The sequence below is a fragment of the Lissotriton vulgaris genome, chromosome 9 (genome assembly GCF_964263255.1).
Source record: "Lissotriton vulgaris chromosome 9, aLisVul1.2, whole genome shotgun sequence".
In the NCBI taxonomy this organism is placed as follows: Eukaryota; Metazoa; Chordata; class Amphibia; order Caudata; family Salamandridae; genus Lissotriton; species Lissotriton vulgaris.
This window is the reverse complement of record NC_141697.1, coordinates 1,049,034,251-1,049,047,289: the sequence shown is the minus strand read 5'-3', so window position 1 is coordinate 1,049,047,289 and position 13,039 is coordinate 1,049,034,251. Positions and strand designations below refer to the sequence as shown.

The 13,039-nt window shown below is 43.0% G+C and overlaps 1 protein-coding gene across 1 annotated transcript in view; it reads left to right on the top strand.

The window, feature by feature from the left end:
- Positions 1-380: 380 nt before the first annotated feature.
- RAB43 (RAB43, member RAS oncogene family) overlaps positions 381-13,039 on the top strand; it is a 93,111-nt gene continuing 80,452 nt past the window's right edge. The window contains exon 1 of the mRNA XM_086938982.1: positions 381-1,284. Within this exon, the coding sequence (XP_086795108.1) occupies positions 1,066-1,284 (219 nt within the window). The 5' untranslated portion in view covers positions 381-1,065. The remainder of the gene's footprint in view (positions 1,285-13,039) is intronic.

Below are 13,039 nucleotides of genomic sequence, written 5' to 3'. Positions count from 1 at the left end.
ACGAAGACGCAAATAAAGCTTTCCGTTTCAGATTGACACATTTTATCATTCATTTCCTACGCATCTAAAAAGTAGACTAGTACATATAGCTTTAATGTGGGAGCAAACGATTTTAATACAAACAAATATAACATGTGGTTTCCAGTTTTCCCTTGGGATAATATATGTATTAGTACTTCAAGAAACTACATTAGAATATCGTCAAAGAACAATTTCACTCAATAAAGGGTTAATAAATACAGCTTTACATTTGCTTTTGTAATATATTATGGGAGAATGATTTATTCCAAGATGGCCGACATGCTGACGTTTGCAGACAGCTGTTTCCATTGAGTTACAGGGATCTAGTCCCTTTTCTCTGTCTCCGGCAGCACAGTTTCAGTGAATGTTTCGGAGTTCCGCGTTGTCAGTTCCGCAGGTGCAGGCATACTCCACGTCAGTGACAGCGGCAACGCTAGCGACTTTGCCCTCAGTTCCAAGACGACACAGTCACAGCATAAAAAGGATATCTGTAAAGAGTGCTTCTTCCGTCACAGAGTTCGCTCCAGAAAGATCTTTTCCTATTGAAACAGCTCAATACCTACTCCACATAAGTAACTTTAGATCCCCATGCTCCATAAGTGTACTCTGACAACTCCACATGTAACTTAGAAGTATTTTAGAAAGGAACCGGAATAGAAGCTTAACCGACAGAAGCCCTCGAAGTTCACTCAAACAGCTTCTGGAAGACATGGTGAGCTGTTCTATACTCAAAGCAGTATTTTCTGACCTCAGAAAGGCATCTCTAGTTCCATCTGTACTTCACCGAGGCTACTGCGAAGAGCCAGAACCGATTCGATATTAAGCAACAGAAGGAAACCTTCTACGACCCAAATGAATACTGCACTAAGCAGCCTTCCTCCGTAGAAAGTTGTGACTAGACATTGCAAAGCAGGTTATTCTTGAAACTATTGTGTGGATCCCAGTTAATTATCCTTCTATCATCTTCTGCGCCCTGAGGTAGTCCTTTTAGTTTGCTGATTATCTGTGTTATATACAGTGCAAGCATTAAGACAATATTTGGGCATGGCCGCCTCTCAGCCCTCCTCACCATCCCCTGCTGCCCTGGATCCTGACGATGGCTATGACTTCCTTTTCAAGATCGTACTGATTGGTGATGCTGGTGTGGGCAAGACCTGTATTGTCCAACGTTTCAAGACCGGCATCTTCGTGGAGCGTCAAGGAAGCACCATTGGTGTGGATTTCACAATGAAGACCCTAGAGATCCAGGGCAAGCGTGTCAAGGTAAGATATTGGAGGTAGGTGGGATAAGGGGTGCTCCAGTATCTTCCTATATCAGTTATACAGGTCCCAACTTTACTTGAATTTGCATTTACAACGTAGGAAATGTGGGGATCCTGCCTCATCCCAAATCTGACAGCTGTTATTGAGCTAGAACTGGGATCTATGCCTGCCCCTGTTAAATGTGGTAATTTCATCCCAGTGTAATTTGCCGAAACCAGGGCACATATTCATCCTTCGTCCACAAGTTATCTGCTTCCCATTCGGAGTACCCACCTGCGAGAGTTGGGGGGTCTTATTTCCACTTCCACCTGGACCCAACACAAAGGCATCAGTTACAGGGCCACCAGCCCTCTTTTTATTGGAACCTCATTTTGTCTAATAGCTGTCTAGAGCCAAATACCTAGATGCCTGCGCAATGGAGACAAACAAAGGGACTCAGCATGTTATCACTACCTTTAATTCAGAGATAATTGTTATTTTATTTTGTTCAATCTCTTAATATAAGCGAGATGAATGAATTGAAAGAAAGTCAGATGTTTCCGCCTGTTTGAGTAGTTGACTAACAGCAATATGAATAGCATTTAATATTGTTTTATTTAATTCAATTTGTTTTAGAACACTTTATTCTTATTTATGATGTGAGAACTCTACATAAGACACACACGTTATACAGAGTCTTCATACAAATATGTAACTCAGTGTACAAGAAGTGGTACATAAAACAATGAGGGTTACAAGGTGTAGGAGTCTCATATCCTCGGCACTTGGCACAGTATGTTAAGACTGCTTAGTCAGGAGCAACACAGATTCAGAATTTGAAACGTAATACAGTGGTTGGGTATGGTCGGTAATCCTAAATCCACTACACAAAGTACAAATCTGTGATCTGCATGTTCAACATTGTGGTTTGCAAAATGCACATCAACTGTCCATGCTACTTTGTGATGAGTCAAAACTATAACTAAACAAAACACATATGTGTCCAGTAGGTGCAATTACTGCCAGGTTTATTTTACCACGATTACTAGGCACCGAAAACATTTGGGCACACAAAGATCTCTGCAGCAGGAGCCTTAACCACCTCTCAAGCTTTTTGAAAATGCAGCCTGTTAAAGTGAGCTAGAACAGATTAACTGTCATATTTACCCCTGTTGCCAGTCTTTAGAAATTAAAGGTATAAGTTCAGACTGCGTTTTTCATGACTCTGTCCCAAGTAAGTCCACCACCTTTGTGTTGCCAAAGCTTAACTAGCAATTTATGGGATCCTGTAGTAATTTTATTTCCGTTTTCAGCGTTGGGCATTTACATGTAGCCCAGTGTGGTCAGTACGAGAGTATTTTGCCTCAGAAGGTTTAGTATGAGCAAAAACTGGACACATCATACCCTCGTGTAAAACTAGGACCACTTGGCAGTCTTCAAAACCCTTTCTGACTCACTTTGCAAATACTTACTTTTCGGACCGATTTTGCAAGTCCCGACTGTGGGAAATTGTTTAACAATTCTTTTTTATAGCATTGTTCCCAAAAGTAGAACGCACATTGAACCTGCAGTGCACTCTTCTAGTCTGTCTGACGCAGCTCCCTTGTAATAAAAGAACACTAGGCACATTTGGCTTCAAGAACAAGAGAACTTGAGTTATTTTGTTGTTTTTGGCACATCCTTCCTTTCCTCTGCCTTTCACTTAAAAAAACACAAGATCTCCGCTTCTTGTTCCTGCTTAAAGAATATCTTGGTTTGTGACCCTTTTTTCCTTTGAAATAGTCATTACCACCACGTGCACCTACCTGAATGCCTGCGCAGACAGGACTTTAGAGATTCAACAGGAAAAAATCTATTCGAAAAAATAGAACAGAGATGCGCGCACACGCTGAAATCTAATGGGTTTCATTCCTGAGCAGAGGAGGTTAGACCGCAATTTAGTTTATATTGCTGCTTACTTCACCCTTTCATTTCCTGGTAACTTTTATTTCCTCGCTATATGAGGACGAGACACGTTTACGCAGACGTTTTCCGTGTGTACCCGGTTTCCATACTTAAACTTGATTTGTTTACACGTTTTCTTAAGTTCCTGTAGTAAAGGTTCGACTTGAATTTTTTTTTCCTGTTGCTATAGAACGCAACCGACATAGAGGGAACAAGGTTTATCGTGATGTGTATTGAAGTGCCTTTGTTCTTGAACATCAATTTTATTTTTGTTTGAATAAAAAGCCAATAACATTAGAAGTGGACTGAGCAGGGTGTACTTATTATGGATGTCATTTTACTTTCTGTAAAAACAGATCATCATTGCATAACGTGCAACTGGTCTCGCGATAATATTCGAGCGCTCTGCCTTCAGTGTGATAGTGAGTTTCCCCACACCTTGTTACTTTTAGCCTCCTCCTCTCCGTCGATGGTATATTTAGATTGCGGGACAGTAGATAAGAAAGAAAAGTGAATGCAAAACAACTCAAGAGTCTATAATAAAAGTCGTGTTGAGGCCCTACTTCAAATCTGTATGCCCAAAAGCAATACACGCCTTGTTTAATTATCCAAGGTAAATGAGTCATCTAATTCGACTCGCTATTACATTTAATCATCTGACAAGTTCCAGAAGCTGCCTCTCGGTCATATTTCCCTTCATTAATCTGCCGTGAGTTTAACCGGTTAAACATTTAAGTTGCCCCTCTGCCCCAGTAGTGCGCTCATGCTTCTTCCTAGGGGTGAAGGTGTTCCAGCACGACTTGTAATTGTATTTTTGTACCTTACAAAGCACTTTATTTGCCTAAAAATGGCGCATACATAGAAGTTACATTTGTCCTTTTTTGGGGACGTGGACTAAATCTGAACATTTCGTAACCAAAGAGTAGAAAAGCATTACAGATATAAGTGACTTTTGTACGTCTCGTAATGCTTTTCAGGGTGGCAGGTGATGTCAGATACAAGGTCATGCCAGTGTTAAGCAAAATGACTACACTTATGATGTTGCAATTTAAATTGAAAACGCTGTAACCTATATTTCGTAAGAGAGATTCATGATTTTTCTTGAGCGAATTTCTATTCTATGATGCACAGAGAGTAGATAGCTTTTATTTTTAATTTGTGTTTATAGTTTGCTTCAAAAGTGGGTTGGGGAACCAGAATATGAGAAACGGAAAAATACCCAAATCACTCTTAACCGAGAAGGACCCCCCACAAGGCACAGTTTGTTTATTCTCTTCAATTGTCGCAGATACATGCAATAGCCCTGGATTATGTGGCAAGAGAGGGCCAAATTATGCAGCAAAATTGACTAAATTATGTGGCAAGAAAAGCCAAATTATGCGGGCTATCATTGAAAGAAGTGATCCAAGCACTACAAGTGCCGTAATGATCTGCCTGCATTGGTTTTCTCAGGCTTTGAAACTATCATCAATGGGATCCTGTCTGATCAATGTAATCCAGAAGGTGATGCAAAATTGGTTGAAGTTTAAGCATGATTTGGTTGTGGGATCTCAGATCTTTTGTGTACGGGCATTGGAGAACCTGGGTTATTCCTGATTAAATGAAGTTCAGACTTTTCCTTGGACCTAGGAGCACACATTTGTGCCAATCGCTGCGATTAAGGGTAGCAGCTGCCACCTTTGAATTGCGTCTTGGTACCTTTTGTCACTGACCTTGCCACCCCTACTCTAGAGATCATGAAGGCAATGCATAATCAAAGTAAATGGAGCTTGGTTTACTGTAGTTTACACTCTATTCCATAGACACCAAGTAGCAAATGGGGGGTATTTAAATGGCCAGGGGTGCAACAGAGGGTCAACATTGTCATGTAAGTGGGGGTTAAAGGGTGCATGATGCTATTTGTCTGCTACACCTGAAACTGATAAATTGAAGTCTATAGCAATGCTTCTCTAAGTTTTTGTATGTGGCGTAAGCCATGTGCTATATTGAGTCACAAAATTTGTGAACTTGTCGGACTCATGAAAATTACTGATTTTCTGTTCAGTTCACAGGGTAGTGCTTTCTCACTTCAGAAATGACATCTAATGCCTAATGTACAGGCCGTCTGTGTAGTGTCAAAGGTGCGTAGCCCCCTTTTTCTAGAAGTATGATGCATACTTTTTTGTTGTGGTTTTTCCCTATATGTTGATTTTACTTACTTTTCCTTTTTATTTATAAATACATAAAGTTATAAATATATAACGTTTTCTACAAGAATAGTTCAGTTCTGCTGTTGATTTATAAAAGGTTAAAAAGAAAGAGTGTGAGGGGGAACAAACAGCTATCCGTTCATTAATATCTATCCGGTAGCTAGACCTTGAAATTCCACCAAAACACAGCTTTGCAGTAGCCTGAACTGAAGTAGAGCTTGTTCCATACTGTTGTGGGCACTATAAACATCCCCTAATAATGGCAAGTCTACTTCTCTTCTCTGCTCACGCATTGCGCCCACATCCGCACCTGCATCCGCAAGTCTACCAAGGGCTTGAGGACTCTGGATTTAGCATGTTGGCCCGCTGGGATGCCTGAGGCCCAGGTTGCTTGATACATAAATTAGCGGCGACAAATTGGAAGCGGCACCAGTGACCTAAGGTGAGGGGAGAAGGCGTGGGAAAGGAAGTGGTGTAGCACGCTGGCCCGGTAGGGCTCCCTTGCTCCCCCGCGCCCGCCCGAACCCCTGCCATCACACACGTCCCTACATACAAGTTGGAAGTGCCTCTTTAAGCAGACTACATACAGCGGGTTCTTCAGCCCGCCGTTCGCTCACATGCCCTCCGAGAGCTCCGGTGTCTGGTCCTTTGAAGCCACCTGGGGCTCGGGGGTTCCGGGCGTGCTTGCTCGTTTCTTTCACAGTGGTTTAGTGGTACAGTGCTTAGAGAGGAAGCAAGGAGGACGAAAGTAGGATGTATGGAAGACACCTTCTCGTCTTCATCACTCAGCGGGGTTAGAGCAAAGTCAGCATAAATCCAAGCCTCGCTACAGCTCTGTGTGCATGGTCAAGCGCGTTGACTCCATCGACAAATGCAGCAAAAGAATAAACAAAAGAATAATAAAAGAATAAAACTGCATAAAACTGCGTCTACTACTGGTGCCCAACAATAGTACACTCAATCATACTTGTGCATACTTAATATTCCCAAACTATTATTCAAACCAGCAAAACAGGCCCAAATCGAAGACTATGATTGGAATTCTTCAATCTGGGTAGACCGGTCAGCGGGAGCAGCAAGCGCCTGACCAAAAAGCCACCCTCAATTGCCACAGGCATAGCCAAACGAGGCAACAAAAATCACATGAGCGGGCTAAAGACTGGGCACGCGGGTTAAGGTTTTATGCCTCAGCATTTCACACTAATTGGAATCTCTCATATAAAGTATTCACAGCAGGTAGGAATCAGACAACCATCGAGATCCCCGTGAGAAAAATGAGGGGTACCGGATCTGCCTACAAGGGAACAAGAGCAAGGCAACAACAGGGTACCACAAAAGGCCCAAAGAACATGCCAGACTCAGGCAATCCCCCAATTGGGTTCGCACAATACATAAATACTTCACAAGGTTAAAGTCTGAATCCAAAACCGATTGCCCCTGGTATAGGGGGGAAGAGGAGATCACCATCGGCCCAGGGCTTAGCCAGGAAGTAGCAACTTAAGGGGAAGAGCCCCCCCCCCCTCGTCTCAAATCAAGCCGAGATTAGCCTGGGTGAATCAATAGTACTTGAGATCGAGGGACTAGCAGAGTTAGTAGCATCCGCCATGGATAGGAACGACTCCTCAAATACCAACTACCAACTCAAAGGCTATAATAAAAATCACAACATAGTAGAACATTGGGTTGAGCAAACTGAGATCATCGAGATTTCATAGGCCTTAAACAACGGCGAATCCTCAACTAATTTACAGGGTCCATCAACATCGGCAGACACCCGTATCAAAAACGCGATTGAAATAGAGGCTCTTATCCATCATACAAATGAACATCACCGGGAAACACTGGAAGGTGCTATAAATCTATGTGGCCAGGGGTCAAAAAAGAACTGCTCCACACCTATTAAGTAATTCGCAAATAACAGGAATTCCTGGGATTTGTATCAGGCCAACATCCCGAAATACAGTACGACCTGCAAGATTTAGTAAATAAAGATGGCTCTGAATCCATTCTAAATACAATATATACATCACTTCTGGCAGCAGTAAAGGTCCTCACATGACAATCGCACAAACTAGAGATACAGATGGACTTGATACATATGCTTGTGCAAAGTGGCTGGACAATCAACCAAAAGGTGGGCTCGATAAATTCAAAAATGGACCAGTGGTCCTCCAGAGAAACAGGCCAAGGGGGGATCACAAGCCCACTAAAAAATCTTAATGAGGCAGTAGTGGAAAAATTAGCCTCACTGCCTGACCTATTAAAAACCATAATAATAGAATGCAACGAAATAGGATTAAGCAAAACACAAAGCAAAATAAAGACAGAAAAGGGAACTCGCACTCCGGACAAGAAATAACATCCAATAAATCAGAAATTAAAGAGGGCATATCAAGTACAATCAATAAAAAACTATCGGACAAATGCTGGAGCTCAACACCCAGCTTAGAGGCCAGAGATGATGGCGGGATATCAGATCAAAGACCAATTGAAGGGCAACTATCCAGATGGCAAAAGAAAAAACTTCGTAAATCTCTGAAAACAAACAAAAGCAAAAGTGCAATGGCACTCCTACAGAAAATGAATGAAAAGCCGTCCGTACTCAGACCAAACAGACAGGGAGACAAGGGTGCAACTAGCCCTGACAAGGGCCTAATGTACTGTCCCATCTTTAAATAGAAAAATAGTACCACATTTGAGGCCCCGTCAGTAAACCCTAGCCAGGAAACCTCATCACCAAACCATTTAAATGGAAACCCAACAGAGGGTCCCGCCAAGGTGACCACCATGCAGCATAAAACAGAGACTGACCTTCACACAGCCAAGTAAATGCGCCACAGCCCAAATCAAAAAGGTTAATACTCTAGCCCTCTCGGAATCTTACGTTCAACAAAAGCTAAGGATGACCGCTCCATTCGCTACTGTGCAGCTAGTAGGACTGGAAAAAAGAGTAGACTATATGGCAAGTCTTGGGCAGAATGGGCAGTGCACTGTCCTCTATGGTACGAGCTATCACGCTGCACTCTGATAAACTAGATGTAAATTACAATCTTGCAAACAATAACCTCTTTGATAACAGCAATTGATAGAGTATAACATGGTTTGCCTTTCCAGTTTTCTGAGCCCAAGGCTCTGCGATAATGAGGCAAGAGAGGTGAACATGTGTATGTAGCCCTTTGACTAAGAAACTACCGTCCCACCTGTCATTATGACAACCCTGATGAACAACCTGAAAGGAAAAAGCAGCAAGGGTAAGAGGCTTGCAGAATCCTTTTCAATGCAGTGAGAGACAAAAAGAACTACAACCTACATGAGAGCCCAATCTAGTGAGCCCTTCATGAGTCGCATCAATGGATGGGTGGGGGCACGTCACCAACCCACTGCCCCCTTCGGATCAACACAGTCCACAGGCAGTCCACAGCGAACTCCAGATATCAGGTGGTCGGACAACTGATGACGCCAGAATTGGGAGGATACCCCATAACCTGGACAGGGAACTACTCCCTGACTTGGAACTATTTCTGTCAAGGAAAAATAACAGCCTTAGAAGCTGAATAAAAGCAGGGGTAAAAACGTCATTCTAAACCAGCAAAGGATCAAATTCTTTGCTCCACATACTCACCTGGGCCCATATATCTATATATTAACTACACACTCTATTCAATTGGGGTTTCTTACCATTAGGAGTTTTATACCATTTATCATACCAATCCAAGTCACCAATACCTAGAGTCCTAAAGGATCAAGGGAGTTGGAGAGAAATAGATGGCAATAATGACATTTAGCATTTCATAAATAACCACAAACTCAGAAAGGTTTTAAAATCTTTATCTAAGTAAATCTCTGAAAGACTTATAAAACATGAAACTCAAATTAATTTCTTATTATGTTTTAGACTAATGCAGATTTAAAACAAACATTGCAATAACTTTGGAGAGAAATTGTTATTAAACACTTGAACAGAGGGTGGGTAAGAGAAAAAGGAAAACAGTACAATGACAAACCCACACTTAATAGTTACCTATTCCGGTGTGATGACCAACCCTGGTCATAGGCTGAGACAAATAAATTAGATCCCAAAGTACAGCTGCCCGCAGAAAAGAACAGGTGCAAGCCAGAATCATAGCCAGGACAGGATACGGACCAATTTGGATCAAGACAGGACCACCACAGGTTAAGACTTGCACCAGAGTCAAATTTTAAAACGCCAGCGTTAAAAAACCCTCTCTGCAGCTAACAGTCGAACCCCGATTGGGTCATCGATCTTTTTCCCAATAACCCCGATTGGATTATCAAATCTTCTGACAGAGTGCTCCGCCAGCAACTCTGCTCTCGATCACCTATTGAGTGCGTTGGGTCAGTGACAGGTCAGCTATTCGGACAAGTCGGTCAATCTAGCTAGCTAAGTCTACCCTTGTTATACTATTTTTCAGGTCAGTGTACCATCCCAAAATGTGGCAAATGTGTTAATCCCACAATTTTATTGGCCAAGAACGAGGAGTAGCCATCACACCATATTTTTTTCTAGAGGCAACTTGTCAATCATTTATTCATGACATCCCCTCCCATAACTTTATCAACCCATGTTCTTTTTATTCCTCCGGGTAATGAAATGTATCAAATGTTTTATTCTAATAAACAATTTTTAGCAATTCAGCTTCCTCTGTCAAGGCAAGAAGTTTATTCTTCTCTGCCTTCCATGTCCGTCTTGGCCATGATTCAAGGCTACAGCTTCTGTAACTTCAGGACTTGTCGCGCAGTCGCAGTTTCTCCAAAGATGGACTTCAGCAAAGCATTTAGGCCCATTCAGTTTATCATGTAAAAATAGAAAAGAACAGTTTTAGAGACACAGAATAAATGAATACACTGTATACCACTGCTTTCTACTCTACTCCCATTATTTTATTTTATACTATTGCGTTAGAGATTATGCGAAACAGACAGCTTAGCAAGGCAGTGGTGCAAGCTTCTTGCACGTTAGGACACATAACGGCCATCTTAGTTCTATTGCGCAGAAGCAGAAGTTTTCCCTCAAAGCATACCACATGGGCATGACAGACGTATGCGCAGTAGAAAATCCAGCGTAGCAGCAGCCACTTTAGTGCAAGCGGGCCGAAGACAGCTGTAATGCCAGAAACCGGTCCCTGGAAGCCTGTTTCCTTTCCAGTTAAAGAATTGGCTTGGTAGTTTCGTCTGCCCTGTTCCCATGATGCATGTAGCCAGGTTCTGAGCTGGGATGGTGCAGTGAGCTAAAAAACGGTGATGGATTAAGCCCTGATCTGTTGACTTGGTACGAGTATTCTGCTTAATTCAGATGCTCTGTCCATCACCAACCCCTTTTTCTTACTAGAAAAGGATGGCAAAAAAAAGGCAATAACTTACTTAAGGTCAGTTGATACTGTATCATTACAAGAGATTCGGTCACTCTAATCGGCCCCTTGGCCTGATTTCACGGCCTATGAATACTCCATAATATCAAAATCGGGTGCCCATATTTCAGGGAAAGTTTCAATTCAAGTGAGATGAGCTGGCCATAGCGACTGCTATATCCACAGTGGGAATGGTGATTACATCATCATCATATTAACTTAATCCAACAGCCATAGTTATAGCAGTGTTTCATTAATGGTCACAGGGAGCGTTTACTTACACACCACAAAGGATAAAATGGCAGAGATTCTAATTTGTTTACTCCCCGTATTTGGGGATCTAAAAATGGCTTACCAAAGTTTATATGGCTAATAATGGGCAGCTTTAATGCCACTTTAATTAATGTCAGGCAAGCAATATGTGGTAGGAGTTCGACATTCAAATTTGGAACGTCCCCGAACTTCAGATGTAATTCCAAACATGGGTCATGCATGGTCAAGAAGTCAGTACTGTCATCAATGACATGGGCCTGCACCTCCTGAATGGCAGATTCAAATCAGACTTGCCTGCCGCTTTCATGCACTTCTCGCCCAACAGGATGGCAATGCTTGATTATATTTGGGCATCAATAGCCCACTTCCATCAAATAAGTTAATTTGAAGTCCACCCATCAGTGGCTAGTGATAATGCCAAGTTGAAATGCGGAGTGGCTCCCTCTGGGTGCTCTCCGCCCGAAGCTAAGCCGCAACGATGGCCAGGAGAAACTGGAGCACATTAGGTAAATCAAATGGCTCAGGTCTTTATTGGTGCAGATTTTAGAGGAGTCCCTTAGTAAAGCATTAGGTCTCAGCCAGGAACCATGGAAAGCCCTGAAATTGTCCCTCCAGGAGGCAGATGAAGATGGCAAGAAACCAGACAGGTCAAGCAACAAATGGCAAAACAGCATTATGCAGTCAGGTAGGCTTGAAGAGGAAATATGCCAGCTGAAAACAAAACTGAACAGAGCCCTCATAGCCCAATGCTGGAGTAAAGGTGGCAATCTGTCTGTAAAAACAAAGTTAAATGCTGGGTAACAACCTACAGGAAAATGATACAGGTCAACAAAATGGAAGAGAAAGCAAATATATGGCTGCAACTCCATGAGATAATTAAATCAAACGACCAGAAGAAATTGTGGTTATGGATCAACAATATGGTGGCTGCCAAATTTCACCTAGGCGTGACCGCCATTCCCTTCCCTTATCCTCCCCTCCCACCAGCTTACTGGGAAGCATGCATTAAGAACCTATATACCTACCCTGCGGCAATTAGTTTTATTTTAACAATGTCTATTAATGGCGAAAAAGATACAATCCCTGAAGTAGCAAGCAAACGGGTGGAAAAAGTGATCCGCACCATGCGTTTAAATGGTGCCCCTGGACTAAATGGTCTGCCCGCAACAGTATTCAAATGGTTTCCTAGTAAATGGGCATAGGTCTTGTCCCCAGTATTCCAATCATGTATTTTTGACTGCTCAATCCGGGCAGTTGGAGTGGATTGTTGTTAGTACTCTTTCATAAACAAGCATTGGCATAGCCAATGGGTCCCGCTTTTGGAACCTTCTAAGTATATAGTTATGCAGCACAATATCCTTGGTGCAACAACATCAACTGTTGCGTGGCTAAACACTTATAAGGGCCCAAAGGCGAGACCTATTGGCTATGCCAATGTTTGTTATTTTTTGTTCTTGGGGGAAACCGGGCTAGTGCCAGGAGGGTCAAGGGTGAGTGGCAGGGAGGTGAGGAGTGAATGCCAAGAGGTACAAGGGTGACTGTCAAGCCATGGGGGTGAAGGGTGAGTGCCAGAGAGGTGAGGAATGAGTGCCAGGGAGATGAGACGTAAGAGTCAGGAGGATCAAGAGTGAGTGCCAGGTAGGGGAAGGGTGAGTGCAGAGAAGGGGGACGTATGAGTGTCAGGGTTGAGGGGTAGCTGCCAGGCCAGGGGGGGTGAAGGGCTAGTGCCACGGAGGTGAAGGTTGAGTGCCAGGTCAGGGGATGAAGGGTGAGAGTTAGGGAGATGAAGGTTGAGTGCCATGGAGGTGAGACGTAAGAGTCAGGAGGGTCAAGGGTGAGTCCCAGGGAGGGGAAAGGTGAGTGCAAGGGGTGAAGGGTAGCTGACGGGCCAGGGGGATGAAGGGCTCGTGCCATGGAGGTGACGGGTGAGTAAAAATAAATAACAATGGAGGGAGGGAGAGAAAACGTGGATTCGGTCTCCACGGATATATTTCATAAACA